Source organism: Macrosteles quadrilineatus, unplaced genomic scaffold (assembly GCF_028750875.1).
Source record: "Macrosteles quadrilineatus isolate MER2022 unplaced genomic scaffold, UCM_ALF_1.0 Scaffold_1__1_contigs__length_201487025, whole genome shotgun sequence".
Taxonomy (NCBI): domain Eukaryota; kingdom Metazoa; phylum Arthropoda; class Insecta; order Hemiptera; family Cicadellidae; genus Macrosteles; species Macrosteles quadrilineatus.
The window spans coordinates 200,542,085-200,564,943 of NW_026542594.1; the positions used below are offsets into that span (position 1 = coordinate 200,542,085).

Sequence of the window (22,859 nt, forward strand, 5' to 3'; positions counted from 1 at the left end):
TTCACTAAAAGAGTCATTATGCAACCATCTTTACTAACCAAACATAACATAGAAACATTCAGAACATCTGAAGTCGCAGGAACAACGCCTTTAGAAGTCTCGCCTCGTAAGTCACAGTATCTTTTCCATGTTGAATGGTCGGCTCTTCTAGAGGATTTTCAGCTACTGTCTTAACATCTTTCCCATGAGCTGCAAATACAAAATTATGGAAACAATAATGATCAGTGAAATATGCATATTTTAGCGCCAATCTCCAAAAAAGAAGCTATCAACTATTTAACAACCATGCGAGGGAGAAACTTAGTAAAAACTGATCATACCTGTTGCTTTATACCTTTTCTACCTTTTAATACCTTATCTCCAATGGCTGAAATAATAAGTACAGTAAAGGGTCTATAGTCTGGCACTCCAGTAATCCGGCGGCTTTTGATGGGTGCAATCTTCTGCGATCGCGGCAAAATTCTGATTATCTCCCACGGTCGTGTAGACATCATCATCTTCTCCTGCGGTCACGGAAACGTCATCGTTGTCTTCTACAATCGCGGCAAAATTCTACTCATCCCCCACAGCCATGTAGACATCTTCATTGATTACCGAAGTCACAGAAACGTCATGCGCGAATGCAGCAATAGCGGTTTCCGATCGTGTGATCTTTGCAGATGTGTTTTGTGCATTTTAAGTGTTTTTATTGATGACATTCCAGTAATCTAGCATTTTCAATCATCCGGCAGGATCACGGTCCTATATCTGCCAGATTACCGAGGTCCTATATCTGCCGGATTACTGAGGTCCTATATCTGCCAGATTACCAAGGTCCTATATCTACTGAAAGTCTACTGAACAAGTTTTTCAACAAAAATGGCTGACAACTCCCCGTATGTGCCACGACCTGGGATTCAACTTTAGAACATCCACACTATTGAGCTTTTAGTTGACCAGTACAGTAGACATCAGTTAGGTTGTCTCAAAGGCCAAGCTGGCTAAGGTATTGTTTCCACAGCCAAGAAACATTGACAAGATTGATTAATGATTAGTAAAGTCTAATGTACATCTTTGGCAGAACTTGGTGGCAGAGACTCATTTAAAATAGACAGTCGGGTGAAATATGATGAAAACTGTAATTAAATCCCTTAATTAACAAAAGAAATGTTAAGGGTTAATCATATCAGATGAGAACAGTGTTGAGAAATGAAAAGTATTTGAAACAAAAATACAACTTACCTTCACACTGTTCTAAGAAAGAAACGCACTCTTGAAAGAACGTATCTCTCGCAGTGATTGTATGTTTGGCCAGATTCTCCATTAGTGACAGCATACAGCGTTTGGCATAAAACCTACAATTCAAACAACACTTATTATGAAAAATAACTAAAAAGTTTGTTTGGTTCATCTACCACAAATTTATTTGTTCAATCTATTGATTTTGCTGTACATTGAATACTCAAGTTATTGATATCTTCAGGTTATTTACTGGTTCTACAAATTCTAACCCTGAATTACATGAGGTTTTTGTTAGTGTATTTAAAACTTAAATCTGTGATAAATATGTTGGCCATCCATATGATTTGTTTGTATTTTGTCCTCAGTAAAAAAGTTCACAATAACAACAGAAAACAAACTAACTTAACATTAATCTTTAAATTTTGTGCACAAAATTAACAACAAAGTTGTTCCCAAAAATGTTATAATTCGGTCATGGTTATTGGTCTGAAACTAATTAACTGTACCCGAATCATTGGTCCCTTTAAATATTTTTACAGACGTCTTCAAAATTTATTCTTTTTCAAATGAAGTAAAAATGAACTTTCATACATCCTTTACAATCATTGTTCTCAGTTAGTAAATTAAAAACACTTACCAAGTGTCGATTCCAAGTTTCTTATTGTAGGGCTCAAGGCTCTTGATGAGCCGAGAAATTCCAAACTCGTAATTCCCTTTCGCACAGTAGAGTGTTCTAAAACAAGATTTGAGAGTTAGTCATCTCGTTGAATAGGTATTGTTTTTTAGACAACAGTGTCACTGAATTGGCAAAGATATTGGCCTAGGGGAAATTGTGTTTGGCCTTAAGATGTATTGCTGCTAGAGATGGGAAATATCGTTACTTTTCAATAATATTAAAAAAGTCAACTAAGGGATAGTTCCTTAGTTTTGACAGTTTTTTCATTCACATCATTAACTGTCAAATAAAATGTGACTCCAACATTTTTCCTGTGATTGTATTTTTTCTGCATACTGCGCAATAAAATTTAATCACAACACACCCGAGCAATTTTGTATCTGCAGGTCTATTATTGGATTGCAACTAAATGAGAATTAGTTAAATTGTTCTCTGATGTGTACTTAAATTTACTCTAACTATAAAGAACTAGTTAAGTAATGCTAACAAATTGATCAAGACTAACCCTATGACCAGATTCACAATGCAAAGGTGAAAAACTTTCTTATCCGGGTCAGCGTATGCAAGCCTTTCTTCTTCTTTTTCAATCTTTCGCATCAAATCCTCGGCTTCATCGTTCTGCGCCGTCATGATGTACGACACACACAGGTTGGCCAAGACTATCGCACTTGCTCCGAGTATCTAAAAATTGAAACTCTGAGACTAAACTCATAAAATACAATCGGTATCAAAAGCTCATCATCTTTTGCTGCATGTTCCTGAAGAGAGCCAAGTCAAATACAGGGCTACCGGTACTTAATTTCTTGTTTGAATTAGTTAAATTTTATATAATAGTTTATGTTAAATTATTGCCAGTTGTACCTGATTTAGCTCTAAATCGCTGTCCTTTTTATAAACTAAGATCTGAGACCTTTTGGTAGAATTAGAGGCTTTTTAGGACCTTTTAATTAGATCAACATGGTAAAATCAGCGACTTCTCCTAGATCATGAAGGCAAAAATCAGTAATTTTTCCCAGACCTTTGGTAAAATCTGTGGCTTTTCAGTGACTCCTTGTCTAGCTTAGTTTAAGGCCATTTTCCTTGCACCTCGAAAAGTAACCAAGGGCAAAACCTTTTGTATAAAAGGCGATAAAGTGAACAAACTTATCACACAAGACTCACGTTATTGTAGTGTTTCTTGACGATCGGCTCGTAAAAGCCGGCCGCCTCCTTGAACTTGTTGTCCTGCATGAAGAGAACATGGGCGACGTGCAAACGCCAAGTCTCGTTCTCGTTGCAGAACTCCACTGACTTGTGGAATATATTCTCCACCTTTAAATATAACACGATATAATATTTGACTACATAAAAGGTGTGTGGGAGGGATATGAAAGAAAGGCTATCCACATCACTGAGAGTCACAGTAGTAATAAATAATCCATAGGTAATTAATTGTTGACCTATCCAGATAGCTTCTTTACATCTAGGATCAGTTATAATACTTTTAAATGCTAGAAGAGGAAATAGAACTTCAATTTAACACCCTCAAAGAGAGATTCATTCAACTCTCACAGAGAAAGTAAGGTACGGAAGACACATTCAACGGTACACTTAAGTGGTGTCTAGTACTAGTTGTTGGTGTCTAGCACAATGTCCAACACCATCCCGCTCGCCCTCATGCACTACAAAGCTCACGGAAAGGAAGACCCTGTGTCCTGTACGATAGAAACTTTCGCACAGTGCTTGCCGCTCAGGCTCTTCCTTGCTCGTCACAAGTATATTTCCCCTAGAGTGTATGTACATGAACAATATACTAGAGCTGAAAACGCATGGTTGGGATCATAAACAAGTTTCATCTGTACTTTACTTCTATGTGCAACTAAGTTTCAAGTAAATAATTGGCAATAGGTGATACATTTAATTTGGGATGTCTACTTCAATATCCAATAATTCACTATCAGTAATTAGATGTGATACCAAACAAGGTAGCGTCTTGGGCAAGATAAGCCAGATTGCTGATTTTATCATTGTTATCAAAATACAAGGTACTTCACTGTCTTAACCCTTCCCGGACGGGTGACGGATATATCCGCCTAAGTCTTTGGCGATAAAGGACGGGGGACGGATATATCCGCCTAAGTCTTTGGCGATAAAGGACGGGGGACGGATATATCCGCTTATGGTTATTGATGTTCCGGACGGGAAGCGGATGTATCCGCTTTCTCTTCAGACGGACTGGCAGGTGCTTGAGCAGTAACCAGATGTTTCGCGTTACCAAGGCACCACTTTCCTGCTCTCTCCATGGCTGCGCTCACTCCCGCACTCCCTCTCCCTCTCTCCTGTGCATACCCCTATCCCGCGCACCCCTAACCACTCCTATGCTCCCCCCTCGACGTTTCGCGCTCAACACTACGTTGTCTTTATTTATTGTTTACGTATTGTTCTTTATTTATTACCTAACGTTGTCATGGTCATATCTTTAAAGACGGGTGACGGATATATCCGCTGCTTTTCTACTCATACGCGGACGGGCAGCGGATATAACCGCATAGTTAAAAACGAGTAAAAAATTATTTTGACAGTATGAAGTGTTCCATTGTGTTTATTTTATGTATACCTGTATAACAAAACACAAATAAAGATAATTAATTTTTATTTATTCCTATAATTTTTCCCGTTCTATGTCGCGATTTCGGGTCTGGGAAGGGTTAAGATCACTGCGACCAACATTACCAATGGTGATGGCAGTGTTGAGGTTCCTTTTTCAAAAAGAAGAAGAAAAACAATAAGAACTGGTTACCTGGGAATATTGTTCCATGTCCCAATATATCTTGGCTTGTGACATCAAAACTGGTAGGTACCTAAAACAGTGGAGATATTTTGCTATAGTTTATTCAAAGGTCGGATGTGGAGACTTGACTAGCTGAGTAGCCAAATTAAGTGCTCACATTGTAATCAGGATGAGATTTCTGGTTTGGTTCTGAGACATTTTGAAACTGTTCTGTGCTCGAAATTCGCATGCTCGGAATTCCACACTCGCGCCATGAATCGACCGCGAATGCAAATAAAATAGTGCGTTTTTTTTTAGTGACTAAGTGATGTGAGAAGAAACAAGAAACAGCTCCTGATGATGCCACACTGTGGGGAAATGTACATAGAGCGTAAACTTATTAATTCATCAAGAACCTGGCAATCAAAAGGTAAAACACATAATGTTCTGTGCTGTTCTTGATGGGCTTTTGACAAACTATTGGCTAAAAAAATTAACATTTTGACTTAATTCTAAGTGGGTGGATGGAAATATTCCATACCCAAGGGTTGATAGATCTGATTCGAATAAGTGTTGTTGCATCCAAAATAGTCATGATTTTGTAATTGCAGTGATTTTAATATCCCGTATGAGTATATAACAAAAACAGTAGTCACAGTACTGAAAGTCAAATTGTTTGTTATAAAAACGCCACTAAGTCCATAACAAGGGTAGAGCAGATGAGCAAAATTTCATTAAAATTGAACTACAGTATTCATATTAAGATTCAAGACAATACATACTCCAGTATAATTTGTCTAAGGCTTTTAAGTGTAGTGAATTCTCCGATAGAAGGTTTTCCTAGCATCTTACACCTATCATTATTTTATTTTCTAGATGGGGTATTTATTTTATTTTCCCCCCTCCTATTCAACATTGCTCTAGAGGAAGCCCTACAAACAATAAAAAATGCACACATGGGACTAAAACTAGGAACGAATATTAATATATTAGCTTTTGCAGATGACGTAGTACTGATGGCCGAAAGAAAAGAAGATCTTAGGGTTTTAACGGAGATACTAATAAAGGAAACTGAGTATGTAGGGCTAAAAATAAATGATGCAAAAACCAAATTCATGATAGTAACAAGAGGAGAAGCTGGAAATAATGAAGAGTTTTTTCAAGTCAACAACCATGAATTCCAAAGAGTAAATAATTTCACCTATCTAGGCGTTCTACTATCTGACAAAAATACGGAAGACATGGAAATTCAGAATAGGATAAATTTAGCAAATAAGAGTTGGTACGCATGCAGTAAACTAATGAAATCAAAACTTTTAACGAGAAAGACAAAAATTAGAATCTACAAAACTATAGTAAGACCTGTACTTTTATATGGAGGGGAAAATTGGATCCTGAGCAAGAACTCAGAAAAGAAAATAATAACTTTTGAGAACAAAGTTTTGAGAACTATATATGGGCCAGTATGTGAAGATGGAGTATGGAGAATCCGCCACAACCGGGAGCTAAGAGAATTATTTCAAGACCCTGATATCATTGGAGAAGTTAAGAGTAGAAGATTAAGGTGGGTTGGCCATATCCTGAGGAGAAAGGAGGAGAGTCTACTGAAGACAGCACTCAGAGGAAATCCGAGGGGAAGAAGACCAATAGGTAGACCGAAAGCCAGGTGGTGGGGTCAAGTACGAAAAGATTTGGAAAGGATGAGGCTTGTAGAGGAAGATGCATGGGACCGAGACTATTGGCGACAGCGTGTTGGCGAGGCCAAGTACCAGCTAGGGTACAAGTGGCCATGGCAGTAAGCAGTAAGATGGGGTAGACGCAGAGGTTATTGGCAGGATTTGAACCAAGGGCCCCAGGTAGAAGTCCTGCGCTCACACCATTAGACTACTAGCTGTGTCTCATTAAACACTATTGACAGATAAGATAGACAACTTGCTCTATAATTATGGTTAAAACAAAATATACCGTCTGTTTAATCCAGTAAATGAATTTCATTTCAAATAAAACTGTTAGTAAATCATTTTATCGTAAACTTGTTCCTAACCTATCAAGAGTGTCCTCGTACTCCGCCACAGCCTTCTTCACCGCAACATCGTTGTGCGATTCCCGAGCCTCTTGAACTCTCTTGGTAGCTTTGCGAAGGACGTCGGTGTGTCGTGAGGCGAGCTCGTCAAACTTACGATACGCCTCCTCGGGAGAAGACTGTTGCGTTATCAGTGCGTCCAAATACTCGTAGAGATACTGTAAAAAACAAACAAACTGTTACGTATTTCCAGTGGTGAAGTCGTAAACTGTGGGAAGAAACACTGCCCATCATTTAAGTACTGACTAACATGTAGGATTAATATAACCATACCTAATAATCCTTATGTGACTCCAACCAACCTAATAGTATATTTCGTACCTAGGGCCGAAAATGAGGTTTTGCCGGCTCGAGATAGTTTTTAAGTTCGAGACGAAGTCGAGAACTTAAATCGATCGAGAGCTGCAAAACCATTTCGGTCCGTGGTACGAACACTATTTTTCACCACACTTTACCCTATTACCACTATTCACCACTATAATAATGCACATTGATAGTCAACACAACTACAACTTTAAGGTTATGTGAAGAAATAATTTGAGGAATCAGCAAAAATAAAAATAAATAGTTGCTAGGCAACGGTGACAATAACACAATTCTATTGCAATGCTATGGATTTTGATTGTGTATTTAAAATGCATTCATGTTTTAAGTAAGTAAGCGGACAGCTGATTTTGCGGCCCCGGCCTGTAAAAACCTGCTCGGTCCCCAAATTATGGACAGCTGGCATCGCCAGCAAAACGTAACTTTCGGCCACCAATTAACGTATGTAATACAGCCAAAAACATGATAGTGTGGTGAAAAACTCATTTATTAACACGTTGACTGCGCGCGCCGACTTTACAAGGCACTCCCCAGTGGCGGGCGAAGCCCCGGCGCGCAACCGAATCAGCGAACGCAATTGGCATTCAAATATTTCAGTCTGACGAATCAAAAAAGAGCAGTGGTGACTGTGCTGCGTTACCCCGAGAGTGGATGTAGTTCACTGAAACACCCAAAGGTAGCAGCACTGCACGGATCCGTATCCGGTGTCTTTGTAATGTGGGTTGAAGAGTAGAAAAATCCCCGAAACCGGGACAAAAGCATTGCCAGACAGGATTTTACGGGAAATTTTAGTACCAACCTACACCAAAGTAAAGCTCGCATTCTAAGCTGGCAGGCTGGCAACGATTATAACGTCTCCGTCTGAGGCTAAGCTCACACTGACTCAATATATTTCTGTTGGTCTGGTGCCGACTTTTGTCGGCGCGCGCCACCTGGGAGCACTGGCGACGCCGACTAAAGTCAACGTGTTAAAGCGGTCCTAGTTGCTTTAAAACATCTATTTGTAGATTTTCTGATATGGAGGAGCTTTTATCGTTCCATCCATAATTCAAAGACACACTAAATGGAGTATCAACGGATCTTTGCTGTGTTAAGCATCACTTCAAGCTGCTATTAGTTAACTTTGAATTAGGTACTGTTTGCTTTGAAACGACCTCCTATTAGCTTCAAGTTTGAAATACCCAAGTCTATTAAAATGTATTGTAAAACTTTGAAACAACCAGGGATTTTTATAATGGTTTGTTTATGTCCTCAACTATATTCAGATTCAAATCAGATTGTTCAAGTTGAGTAGTTATCTCATGCCCAGTTCTCTAAAGAGCGCACTCACTGGAGACAGATACTTGTGAGTGAGGTGCGCGTTGTCAGCCAACACATCGGCAGCCAGGTCGTAGCACTGGTAGCGGCAATACAGCAGCAGTAGGTTGCCCAGGGTCTCGGGAGGAAACGGGTTCTGCTGTAGTAGAAACTGCAGCTTCTCAAACCTGCGGGTGAAGGAAAAGAAATTTAAAACCAATGTCTCTTTATTAATATTTATCTCTGTCACAAGATACTTTGGTGCTAAGTAGTATTAATGAGAACGTATTTAACTCACCCCTCGTGTGGTTTAGACTCCATGTTCATCAACGCCTGGTTGTGCAATGTCACTGCATCCAACTCTTCCTCTGATCTAGGAGGCATGTCCGTCAACGCCTCCCTCGCTGTGTCCACTGCCATAACATATGGAAACATTATTAACCTTATAACAATAACAACAAATTGTGAAGCATGAATAGTTAGTGTGTATCAGTTTAGGATGGGAGGGAGGGAAGGCTCCCGACAATACTTATGAGTCACTTAAATAGTCGCTAGTGGTGTTAGATTAATCCAACTGCAATTAATCATAAAGATGACTGTACAAAATTGTAGTGACGTAAGTGGAAGAAGGGTTCTTGTGCTCATGCGCAACGCCCTAAGAGTTCTGTGGCCACAATATAAGACACTAGGTCCTGAAGGATCAGTTAAGCCTTCAAATGTAAGGGCCTCTACTCAGTGGCAGTTCTAGGATCTTGTCAGGGGGCTCCCAGGCGGGGGGGGGGGGGGAGGTCCACACCTAGAAGCTCATCAGGGTTCACAGATCCTCCACTGGAAAAATTGGTATTTTTAAAGCTGTTTGGTGACTTGCTAAAGCCTTTTTTTACGTCTTGAACTGTAACCAAAAACCTCAACGTTTAAAAACAAAATGTATTGTGTTCAAATGGGGGGCCTTTAGATTATCTAGGGGCTAAAGCCCTCCTCCCCCTTGGAAACACCACCTTTTCTACTCTAGTGGACCTAGCACTAAAAGTATTGCACTTAACAAGAATCAAAGTGATGTGGAAAGTGATTGTTGTACCCCTTTCAAATCAACTTACTATTGTTGAGCTGGTATTCTATTGCAGCTTTCAAGTTGAACGCTTCAATGAGAGCCGTTTCATGAAGTGTCAAGGTGTTTCCCACACTTCGTACTTCGATGCCTTCTGTCGCCATTCCCACGCTCAGTTCTGGATGTTCACGGATTCCCCGCTCAATTATGTCGGCTGTGATAGATAGGAATGTTTTAATTAGATTACTTACACCATATGTTGATACGAAGTTATTTATTTTTAGTTTATGCATCTAATCAAAGGATTAGTATCTTATTAGTGTTAAATTTTGTAAAAATAACGCAGACCAGGATTAACGTAGGATGGTTTGTTACAGTGTTGGACCAAGAATTCTATAAAAAATTATCATTGAAGACCAAACATATTAAAAGGAAACTGCTCATCCTCTATTACACAGGTTGTTAGGTTAGGTGGATTTCATGCATGAAATGCTGTATTACTGCTAAACGTTACATTTCTGTTCAGCAACACCTCAACACTTAAAAATTGATTGCCGAATAAGAATCATCAGCAAAACTCGTTATAATGTTTTCATCTACGTGAGAGCATATTTTTATCTTATGAATCTTATTAAAAAAATAATAATAACTTATTGAACAATTTTCAACTAAAATTCTTTACCGATATGTTTGAGGGCTGGAGCGTACTCCTTAAGCCTGTAGTAGCACAGAGCAACGTTGTACGAGAGGTGGGGGTTGTAGCCCAACACTACCAGCGCTGTTGTAAACTTCTGTAGAGCCTCCTCGTACCTCATCTCCTACGACACAAGATAAACTTTAATATTAAAGCACCATAGAAGGATAAAAACACTTGAAAAACTAATATCAACCACAGAGAAGTTAGTTACAGAGAAAACTTGCTTATGGGACGACCGTACGCTTTCAGCTCTAGTAGCCTATGTTGTGTCAGAAATACGAGTAAGGAAGAGCCTCAGCGGCAAGCACTGTGCGAAAATTCCTATCACACATCAGGGTCTTCCACCACCATGAGCGTTGTAGTACATGATGGCGAGGGGGGTGGTATTGGACTTTTCCCTAGACATCTATACTAGTCCTAGATACCACTAAGTCCCATTGATTTGTTAACTCTGCATCTTTCTTCAAAGCCAAAACCAACATCATGTGGATTACAGAAATAAAATAGATACGATAAGACGGCTAAAAATCTCAACTGACAATTCAAAAAACAAGAGCAAAAACTTAAACCATTAAAAAACAAAAAAACTGCAACAAATCAAAGTGAATAAACAACGAATTTCTTTGTGTCCCACCTTCACTTAGGACGCTAGACTCTAAGATCCATTTAACGACTTTTTTAAATCTATGTCTTGAGGGTCGTGACATTATTACCTAGTCTCAATTTTTAAATTGGTCGGATTTGAACCCATGACCTATGGGACTGAAGCAGAGCAAATTTTAAGGCATTTCCACTGGGCGACAGCGGCGCTGGACTTACCGGGTGGTCGGAGGGATATACAATTCCCCCCAGCAAAAAAGGGGGTCGGGGAAAATTTGTGCATGAATTAAAGTGAAAATCACCTGTTTCTACGTATCTTTTAATGAATTTTCCAATTATATTTGCTTATAAATAGTCCATATAATCTCTTTTAATTACTTATTGTAGAACAATCTAACAGGCCAGGGCTCCCTTCACAACCTCTTGGGCAAAAATCATAGCTCAATTTCAAAAGTGTACTACAGTACTACAAACATTAATATGTGAACACAAACATGTTTAAAATATCTACGTAAAACCATTGACTATTGGATACAGAAGTTGTTGTATTAATAGTCAAAGGTAAAACCTAAAACTACAATATAAAAAATTCCATTTTTTATTTTTAGAAGGTAAAAACCATAACCACGGGGGGGGGAGGAGTGATTTAAGTAGTGACGTGAAAATCATTACAGACAGCAGCTATCTTATCTGCGTCCCTCGCACACATGCACACGCACTTCCTACTGCCAATCAGAAATCGCATTTTCATTGTTAATCACTTGTTTACTTTGGAAGATGAACATACTCTAAAATATTTACAAAATGTTATTTTTTTAATACTTTTTATATTCCGATACATTTTAAATGTGAATCCTTAAAAAGAAGTATGCTGGCTTCACCCATAGCCACTGTTAACATTTGCCAGTTAACGTGTTATTTTATGCCCTGGACCACAGAAAACATACTACTATAACCCAGAATGCTGACAGCATGGAGCTTTTCTTGTCAATTGGTAGGCAGCGCCACCAGCATAGCAATTGACGCGCAAAGTACGAATTGACAGGCAAAGCTCCACGCGGTCAGCATTCTGGGTCATAGTAGTATGTTTTCTGTACCTTGACTGAAGCCCCAAACACCACTGCCCGGCTCACTCCCCTTTTCCCTTTTAATTACCTTGTACAATAAACATCCATGATTTATCTCCGTATCTGGATCATCTTCCGAACTGTTCTCCATCAGAACTTTCGCACTCACTAAGTCTTCTTCTCCATATTTAATGGCTGCCTTTAGCTTCATTACCTATGAAATGAACAAAAAACACATTGGAAAGGACTGTGATATTTTTCTGCTTTGAGCATCATAAGATTTTTAGTTGGGGAAGATTGAATTTTTTTTAATCCTTACTGTAGGCTAGCCAACTTGTAAAAATTATTGTGTTTTTCACAATCCCTATGTCCAAAATTAAAAATTAATGCGACATACTTTGGATGGCTTTTGTTTTGAAAACGGTTACGTTCCCTTATTTTAACTGTACAAGTGCAAAAGTGTTTCAAAGTAACTTTTATCACTCTGTGTAAGAAGAAAAATTTGTTTAGGAACAATAAATGATGTCAAAATAAGTAATTGTTATCGATTCTCTAATTTACAGTTGAAGAAATATTATTTTTCCTTTCACTCATTTAGTTTTTCATTACTGGTTTCCTTAAAATGTTCTTAAAAGTTTTTTTTACTTAATTTTTGCAACCTGATTATAAAACATCATACAAAACAAGAACCTAACCTACTAAAGAAGGAGCTTCTAGTTTCAAAATATTTTTTTATACACTAAAATCCCATTTATAACTACTGTAATAAAGAGCGAGGCAGTTTCAGATAACTTATTTTTCAGTCAGTCAATTATTGTTGGGATTTTGAGACTCACCCATAAAATTTGGGGAGGGAGTGCCAAAAAAGCTCCTCAAATAAACCCCTTCTTCAACTACTAGTCAACTTACCTTCCCATGATATGCAGGATCTTCTATTTGACTGACAACTTTCAGGGCGTCCTGATAGACACAGGCCTGATACAAGCATTGTGCATAGTACAATTGGTAGTCCTGTTCGTCAGGAAACAGTGTTACCAACTGTTCGTAGCAGTTGGCAGCATTCATGAAGTCTTGCGTGTGGAAGAAGCAGTAAGCAAGGAGCGAGAGACATGCTCTAGACTAACAGAGTTACACAAGACATTAAATCAGAATAACCCCACCGCAGCAAACCTGCTAAGTGAATTTATATTTTCTGGTAGGATTTTCAAAAAAAATTCTTTAAAATTGTCTGACTTATTCCCTATTAGGCCTAGGTTTTGTATTATTAAGTTTTAAAACGAGTTTATAGTATGAAATTTAGAGCCATATTTTATAGAAAAATTACAAAGCATATTTTAAGGGATTTCCACTGGGCGACAGTGGAGCCCGCATTAAAAATGGGGGAAAATCTTTGCATAAATTAAAGTGAAAATCGCACATTTCTACGTATCTTGTAATGAATTTTCCGATTAACTTATATTTGCTTGTAAATCGTCCATGTTATCCCACTTAATTACGTATTCTAGAAATATTTACACAATTCAATTTTTTAAATAGGTACCTTTTAAATTCCGTTAGCCTAAATTTAAAATTTGAATCATTTAAAAAAAATATGCCGGCACCACATTGTCACTGGGCGACAAAATCTCAGCACTAGGTGACACTTGTGTCGCCCAGTTAACAAGTTATTTTATGCCCTGAAAAATTATACCTACAAATAAGCAAACTACAAAAGTTATTTATTCGATTCTCCATAAGAATAACATGGGAATTTTAAATTTGATGATGATGAAGAACGTTTATGCATTGATGAGGATGATACTTCATGAAGAACAAGTCTCCTCTTATGTAGAAACTAAAGTCTAAATAAACAAGAGAAAAAACAATAATACATTTCCCTAATCTATGTAAATTAGCTATTTTAAAAGTTAAACCCTTGGAACAACGGCATTTTAACTCACGTTGGGGTTGTTAGCCAAAACATCATTTAATATCTGAAGTGCCTCGTTGTAGTGCTGATCCTTAATCTGAAACAAAGTCTAAGGTTCAATTTAATGATGACAATCATACAATCGAAGTAATAAAAGTGTAAAATGCATGTAAATAATCATTTTTGTACACAGATGGAAGGACTCTCAAAAGCTCAATGATAAAGTTGCGTTAACATATAGCTTACAGAAGTATTAGAGCCTACAGTGTTTCAGTTAAACTATACATCCTGTGAGCAATTAAAAAACCCTTCTCAAACAATCTTTCTATCGTTCTTGCAAGTAAAGGTTTTCTTTGTTATGTTTTATTTGTTTATATAAACACCCATTTCTCATTTTTAATTTGTATTGCAAGGGACCGTCAAAATCATGGTCTTACTACTATATATCTCGATCCATTTTTATATGGCATCATTAATTGAATTATGTAAAATCTATTTCCAAATATCTTACTAATTTCATGATGTAATGACAATTTTGCTCTTACCATAGAATAAATGGTTTTTGTGTAGTTTCCATCTTTAACCCTAAGGTTATTAAAATACATCATTTCAAAAACACACTTAAAACCACATGCTACTAATTAGTTTAGTTATGAGAGTTTTAAGATATCACAAGACTTAAAGAAACACTGAAAATCAAAGATATTAGAACAAGTAGTTCAATTTGATAAAGCACAACACTGTAAGGTAAACAAACCTGTTGCCATGGCAACATCCACTGCCTCCTATATCAACAAAACTATTGAGCGCAGGTGCAAGTCCATTAGCACAGGCAATGATTATAAAACTGTAAGGGAGTGGTAGCTTATAATCCCATACTTCATAACATGGAAATTATTTTATTTTTATAGTTTATCTAATCAAAAGTGTGTCATACAATGTTTTCATACTGTGCATGGATAATCAATCGTTTTGTCTTATGGCAAAAGTTATATGTCTTTGTCCGTATTTTATAAAGTAGATCTTATAGTATAGCTAATTATATGCTGTTTGTCAAATGCAATAGATATAAAGTCAATATTTATACTTTGTGATTTCTAATTTTTGTACTTGCGCAAGAGACCAGAGCATTAAGAACCTCAAATCATTATGATTTAAACAAATTAGTCAAATATGAAGATCTGATTTTCATAACATATTATTAAATTGAATCATTATCATCAAAAGACGTTTTAATCACATTATTGAATTTGTCAGTGTCTTGAATTTGGATTTTAACATAAAAATAAATTAACTAACCACTGCAAGTTGAACCATTTAATTATTTAAGCTTAATTAGTTATAGTTTACTTATATGGACCATTCAATGTGTATGTTCGTTTTGTCATGAGTGATTCATAGATTTTAAATGTGTGACTTTTCCTAAAGCAATTATCTGATAGCTGTAAGCACGTGTGAAATTACATCAGCTGTTAGATAAGTGGAATTCACTATCATAACTAATTCAATAAGCGACCTTGTATGATAACACCAAGGTTAAGGCCATCACGTGTTGAATTGTTGCTTATATGCCAATTGTATTTAAAGTGTAGCTCCCTTGATTATGTTCTACCATACTGAGGATAATGCAAATTATATCTTACATTTTGAGCAAAAATATCTTTATGTCTGATATCCTTAATTTGATTTATAAATTTCTGAATTGAACAATATTATAAAGAGATCTTTCTTTACTAAAGAATGTAAATGGATTTCATTGAATTGTTTTGTAATTTGTTATAGGTCATAGACTTTCAAAAATACAGTGATAAGAGTAATACGGAAGCTCAAAAAGATAATGGTTAAATGACCAAACAACAAATTACAACACGTGGAAATTTCCAAGGAAAGTTTTAAATTTAAGTAGAAGAGAGGAATGTTACAGTACCAAACACATGAAAACAGTTCCATAAATATTTTATTGTTAAAAATCATATCACAAGAGCACAAAAGCTAATTAACTATAACTACAACAAATACTTCAGATACGGTACAGTGTATGGATATAAAATAAAATATTGTTCATTAGATCTTTTACTCAATACTCATAAAGATAATGCACTCAGGGTTCGTTCAATATATGGCGGAGCCTATAAAGTTACTATATTTTTTAATTGATTGGGGAAATTCTATACTACTTTATAAGCATACCTGAGATTTGCAATGAACACTTAAATGGTAAAATCCACTAAGACAACTAGCACACAATATTTTGGTTAACATTTAAAGTACCTACATATTTCAAGTGAGGTTCGGATATATTTAAAACTAATTTTGTTCCTAAAAGCGGTGGGTTGTCAAAAACTCTTCATAACAAGCTGTAATTACGTAAACAGTTGCTTTGTTATTTTCAGTTTTCTAAATTCACTAAACATAATTTTCAATTACCTTGTTTACGAATTCAAGGCACAAAAAATCTCACTACTAGTAGATGGTTAGGAACACTATAAGGTGAAGAATTTAAAATAATTAATAAATAATATAAAATAGAAATTTGGTTAAAATCATGTTCAAACAAAGACTAAAGGACCCTTCAGAACCCATAACAATGGTTAAGTTATATTTTCACAATTTCAACATGAAACATTTTGCCAGCTGCTTACACATGGTTGGCAAAGGCTTCAAGTTTATTTTAAGAAAGAAGTCAAACAGTCTGGCTTATAAATCATTCGCCAGACATTTTTACTCTGTCAAGGACAGTACATTATATTATTAAGGTTTCTTTGAAAATATTTATTTTTTACCTTTAAGGTTCGTTACCAAGAAATGTATCTTGAATATTGATTTTTTATGTAAAAGCAGGATGGTTGTAATTCAATTAAGTACTGTTCATGAAATCAGAAAATTCTATTTTAAAATAACCTTAAATTACTTTGAAAGTCAATAATCTAGGAAACCATTGGAACTACTCACAGTAAACAATAACTGGTCGATTCAACAATAAACCTAAATACTATTTAATACCACAGACAGATAAAAACTAAAATACTATAACATGAGGAATGAAAGCACTATAAGTAGGCCTATAGTTGTAAAGGACTAGAATGTGTAGAGAGAGGTTGAAATTAAAAACAAAAATATATTGAACAAATTCTGGTAAAGTAAAAAGTTAGATAGATTTATAGCTGTCATTATTAAAAATGGAATATTATCGGTAGACCACGAAACGTTGTGATGTTGAGTATAATATTTAAGATTTTTATAAATTTCCAGTTTCTTTTATGAAAATGATCTTAGTAAATATTTCTGCACATTTTATTACAAAACATTATTGGCAAGAAAATGACCATATTTCATAACAAAATAAAAAACAATTTCTACTTTTTAACAAACATATAGATTTTATTCTCATCTATCTTAGCCTATATTTTTAACTTGTACAATGATTTTAATGACTTGGAGTCAAGTAAACTTAATCATATAACTAGGATAACAAAAATAAATTTGTTCAACATGTATAGTAATTTTGTTAAAATTAATATAAAATTGTCTAAAAGTTACGATCATTATCGGTCATTCTGACTTCGTACGATCCAACTTTTGTCGTTCGATTGTTCGTGGGTTTCACGGAGTTTCTTCGCAGCTGGAGATTCCCCCTCCAATTTCACGATTCCGGGAACTTCGTGCTGCTCTAGACTTTTCATGTAGGCTAAGAAAGTCGTCCAGATGAGGCTGCAGAAACTGACAAACACGATCCGGTTTTTCTCCTTGATCATAGTGTAGTTAAATGTCTGAATTATTGGCCAGATTGGAGCTCCCACCTGAAAAAGGGTAAAGTAACTATCAATATTTGCTTTATGAATGTAGTTTGATTACTTTAATGTTATTTACTGTGAGGGGTTAAATATTAGTCTACAAATATTTGATGGGTGACGGAAATGAATACTGACTCTTTAAGAAACGAAATGCTTAAAAATGGAGGATAGCCAGACTGGAATTTTGCCGCCGAAATGAGCTTCGTGCGGCGGCATGCGCTACTTTATCTCTCTCTCTAAGCCGATTCTTTGTCTCACTCTCTCTCTCTCACCCGGTCAGCTGACTTGGCCGCGCGCTCCCGATCTACCTAGCGGCCGCTGCGGGAACTATCCAAAATTCAAATATTCCCAGACTGAATTGTTAACAAAAGCATTGCGCTTATTGGGTCTGTATTCATTGCTAATGGTTTTGATTTTTGGATACTGAAGTAGACATCCCATCTATATGGACCAGCTGTAGTCAATTTTTTATTGAAAAACTAAAGTAATTCAATGAAGCACTCACAGAGAGCCATAGTCTAAGATTATAATTGTTGTTAACTGAGGCAGTTGATGTGACAAAAAAGAAGCCATAGCTTACAATAAGTCATCCTACGGGTAACAGTTTGATTTGGTTAAAAATTTGGCGTATTCGACAGAAATCAATATTCTACATCAGCGCACTCTGTCAGTGGCGTACTTTAACTGTGTCCGTTTTGATTAACCCTATGAGGTTGAATTTTTTTAAATTTTTCGGCGAGTATAGGTTGTCGAAAATGGTGCCCGGCGACCTATACTCGCCATTCAACCGTAAAGGGTTAAAAACTAGTGAAAATTTGACATAGGAACGGAATACCCTATCTTGTCTTATCAATAATCAAAGGTAGTAAGCTAGACACTAAAATAGTTTGTTTAACAGTGTAGGCCTACTATTATGGCTCTTGTTTTGATTCCTTTGAATCAGTCGTTGGATGATTTATGATGCCTTCTGAAAAGGACTCACACACTCTCATGCTTGTAATTTTTTTCCAAAGCCATGAAAACCAAAGGTTTGTTTAGCGCTGTTTGGTAGCTGTAGACTTATTTAATTTTATTGTTATGTTCCTTTGTGATTAGAATAATGTAGGCTAGGTAGGTTAGTTTACTTATTTTGCACACATGATTCGGAAAATATTGTTTCATGTTTGTACTAACTTCTGATGCCTTGACTTTTTTTTAGATCAGAGAAGGTTCCAGTCTCGAGGTGTTCGGACAAGAGAGAGTCAACGAATCTACAGTTATCAACTGCAAATTATACAAGAGTCAATTCTTTTAAAATATTGTTGTTATCGATTCCTATAATAAAAGGTCCTCCTAGCTACTGGGGTACGACTTCTTTGCCCCAGTACTACACTAACTTATACAAGGGTTGGAATTTATTGATTACAAAAATGTATAAAAATGTGCCAGTTATTTCTGTACCTTGTATGTTGGCAAGAACTTAGCTCTCACTTCCGCCTTAGCTTCCTCAGTATTCTTCCCTTCCATTATGCTCATGACAAAGTAGAAACTGGACATGGCAAAAGGTGTGTAGGTGAACTGTTCAACAACTCCCTGAAAAAAATATATTTTAAATTTAAAAATACTCTAGTTAAAACACACATAAACGTTTTGTTAGAGAAGTGGAAACAAATAAAGCTAAAATTAACACCTTTAAAAACTTTGATCCGACTTTGAACACAAATCAAATTGTTGGTATCTTTTTAGAAACATAATTTAATAGGTATTGTGGTTTTGCTGACTGGAATGATATCGAGTTCAGGGACGATCCTAAAATAGTAGCTAACTTAATAATACCAAAAATATTTTTCGGTATTTTATTTTTTTGCCATATTCTTGACAATGTTCACATTTAATGGACCTACTGCTCAGAATTTTTGCAAACAATGCTCTTTAAAAAATTTGAAGCAGTGATGTAGTGGGGCTGGGCACATGTGGAAACAGCGTTCCGATTCTACTTTGTTCAAAGATCCTACACAGCCAATAAATTAATACACGACCCAGGGGTTTTCCAGACAGGTGAGCGATCCTGCACTGAAAAATGAACGACTACGCTACTGCTTTCACGATAGCCTACAAAGTGTACCTAATAGGTTTTTTGATCATTTTAATTCAATACTGTAGCCTACTGAAAAGGGGTACTTCACAATCTGTTTAGATCTCTTAAGCTTAACTTACCTTTGTGATGGCATATCTTAGAGTGTTCAAAGGCCATATCGTATTTGCAATTTTTAACCAACAATATAGTGAAGGTGCAACATATAAAGATCCATACAATCCATATCTGGCTACTTTTGCTAAGTCATATTCTTCTTCGCCCTGTATAGTTTGTTGTACAATACTCCCTAAAGGCCAAATCACAGAATAAGATGCAATTCCTCTAACGATAGGGTGCTTTCTTACAAAAGCAACAGCCTTAGAAAATTTCGTCACTTGGGAACTCATAGATGACTCTGTTATTGATGTTCACAGATTTATAAACTGCACAGTAACCTAAACGCACGAACACAACACTTTTAAAACACTGGGAGTTGTTGTTGTCACTCAGGAGGAATGAGGAAAGAAAGATAGGAGAAAGACAAGGAAAGATTTAGGAGTTAGGTCATGGTTTGGGGAAATTTTAAAAATATCGTCTGCTTGCTATGACGTTTGGCGATGACGGTAGGTTGACATTGACCTGGTTCTGCTGGTTTAGAACTTGAATACAGATTATAGGAAAACTATAGTCTAAGCATTGGTCTCAAGCAATGGTTTTCAGTAGTCAGTACATATGTATATTTGTGTACATACAACCGTGAGTATACAAGTATTTTTTATTTGTTCTATTTACGGTAAATACAATTGAATTGTAACAAGGTGGGGTATAAACCATAAACAGACCAACACAAGTAGACTTCTCATCCCATTGTAAATTTTAAGCTCGTTTCTCGTGTCTAGTTCATGTTGGTGACACTGATCGCTACAGTCAACGAAATTTTGTAATTTTTTCAAAGTTAATTTCATGATTTGTGCTTTACTATTGTTTGGTTGTATAGTTAGTGGGCGAGTTACTGTTTAAGATTAGATCATTTTATTTGGAAAAAACGAGATTTGATACATAGTTTTTTCTGAAATAACCAGAAACAAATTGTAAGCAAACACGGCCTCTATAGAGCACCAGTCGGAGCTAACAATAAAATTGTCTTCAGCTGATCCATGAGGATGACAAATCTTAATCTATCAAGTGAGTTAGTTTCATCCATGTTTAAAATCCAAGATCTAGTACTTTTTAACGAGTAACGTTGATTTTTAGTTATCACATTTAACCACAATAATAGATCAAATGTTGGAATCTAAAATAATATAGCCCAAAGTCAAATGGTATCTCGGTCCAGAAACAATTTAGCGCTTGAAATCGAACGAGTGACCTCAGATTTGAAGGGGAGCATTTCAATAAATCGGCTACCCAGACAATTGTTTGAACAAAATTGGTTTGCACTATGAACATTAGAACGAAACTTATCCTTTTGTGGCTACCCTAAGACACATTAATATTTTTTATAACGGGTCAAAGTCTATTTGGTTACCGTAATTAATTGTGCGTTTAATCCTACATCCACACTATAACATATATGTGAAGTCAATTTATGTGATTTGTGTAGGTCTCAATAGAGAGTTGTACTATCTATTTATTTCCGTTCCTCGAAACATCCACTTTTTCAATGTGTTAATGTTAGATGATTATCCACAGTCAGTTTGGAGCGTGACATAAATCAACTTTCCGCGCCGCTAGTTAATTTCAACGTATGTGTGATTATTGCTTTATGATTTTTTTTATAGCCATGACACATAAGTATACAGCATATTATACAATTCATATAACGTGTTTTTATTTTACACACAATAATACATAATCTTTGGTAGTCAACAAAAACATCACCGGTTGATTAGACAGTTGCCATGGCAACCAAATCAATCAGGTTTGAATTGAATGTGTGTTTATTGATGTGTGAAGTAGTGGTTAGAAGTGATAATAATGGATTTTACAGTCAATATTTCGTAATGTAATTTAGAAATTACTTATGTCTAGCACATTTATGTTTGATTAAACATCTTTTCTATTATTCATAAAAGTTATTTGTGTTAACTTGAACTTTTATAGTTAATTTATGAGCAGTTGTAGTTGAAAGTTAGTATCCCACTACATTATTAATCTAACACTTGTTCATACAATACTTCTAGCTGTGGTTGTGTACAAGGTATATTGAAATATCAATCATAAAAAAGTGTGCCTGATGATTTCAATTTGCAATAGATATGAACATAAGAACAACATTTTAAAATTTTCTGAATGTTTAAAATTTACCCTTTCCGTACTGTTTTAAATTTTGTATGGCCTTTCACAGATAAATTACAGTAGGCCTAAGTTAAAAATGATCAGCTAGGCAAGACTTTATTCTATTTGTAATGTGTTTTCATTGATGACATAAATACTATGTTAAAAATAAGAGAGAAGAGTTGGTGTTTTAATACAGAATTGTTTTGGGGACGACTGACATGGAGGCTTGAATTAAAATCACTGGCTACCAACGGAATATAGTTGTGTTGTAATGCCAAAGTTGCTTGAAAGAGGAACAAATGTATAGCTCTTTTCATGGGCACCTGCGGGTGGGTGGATCATCGGTCAGGGCCGCCTGATAAATACTAAATTATTTTACTATGTTTTGAAAGGTTTAAAACTAAAACATATTATGGCCAAAAATGATACCATGCTTAAATGTTTGTTAAGATTGGCTGAGGTTATAACATATTATCATGTACAGTATTGGATATTGAACCATTAGTCAAAGATATTATGTTTACTCTATTTAAACCTAATTATAAATCACAATAATTATTGTAGATGTGTGTCAAAGTACAAGATGATTTTCACTTGCATAGTTATTCAGTTGGCTGTTTTAAGTTCAAATTTTGATAACATTAGTATATCCATTCTAGCTGGATACTAAACTGTTGATCTAGAATTTTTGTTTCTAGACACTAAACCAGCAGTTGAGAATGTCATTAACCTATAGTTAGTGTTTAGTTTCTGAGGGAGTAATGTTTGATTGTTTGTCAGTCGAGGATGCAATGGCCGACTTGGAGCCTTCCCCGACTGGAAGTGCAAGACTTCCTCCATTGACGTCTCAGTTCCCACAATGGAGCCGAGCCACACCTTTGGCACCTCTTGCGCCTTCTGGGAGACATGAAGCGGTACCTGGTTTCCTTCGGGTAAGATTGCATCATATGAAGATTTGTAATTTCTGTTCAATAACCCCAAACGTAATCACTGACCGTGTTTTTGACAACAAAATTGCATCAAGTCCAAGATTACTGTGTTCGTTTTTTGTACGATCTT

At 36.1% G+C, this 22,859-nt stretch overlaps 2 protein-coding genes across 2 annotated transcripts; both read right to left on the reverse strand.

Moving 5' to 3' along the window:
* Window positions 1-13: 13 nt before the first annotated feature.
* LOC129004010 (tetratricopeptide repeat protein 30A-like) lies at window positions 14-14,445 on the reverse strand. Its single transcript, XM_054432385.1, has 15 exons — window positions 14,428-14,445; window positions 13,702-13,767; window positions 12,671-12,880; window positions 11,850-11,975; window positions 10,080-10,215; window positions 9,447-9,611; window positions 8,648-8,762; window positions 8,384-8,537; window positions 6,691-6,887; window positions 4,677-4,737; window positions 3,059-3,208; window positions 2,403-2,578; window positions 1,859-1,954; window positions 1,222-1,334; window positions 14-189 (listed from the first exon to the last, which is right to left on the reverse strand). Exons 1-15 carry the CDS (start codon window positions 14,443-14,445, stop codon window positions 59-61), a joined length of 1,914 nt encoding a protein of 637 aa, XP_054288360.1. The 3' UTR covers window positions 14-58.
* Window positions 14,446-15,615: 1,170 nt separating this feature from the next.
* LOC128983510 (mpv17-like protein) lies at window positions 15,616-20,147 on the reverse strand. Its single transcript, XM_054402809.1, has 3 exons — window positions 19,661-20,147; window positions 18,905-19,036; window positions 15,616-17,470 (listed from the first exon to the last, which is right to left on the reverse strand). Exons 1-3 carry the CDS (start codon window positions 19,925-19,927, stop codon window positions 17,216-17,218), a joined length of 654 nt encoding a protein of 217 aa, XP_054258784.1. The 5' UTR covers window positions 19,928-20,147; the 3' UTR covers window positions 15,616-17,215.
* Window positions 20,148-22,859: the final 2,712 nt, after the last annotated feature.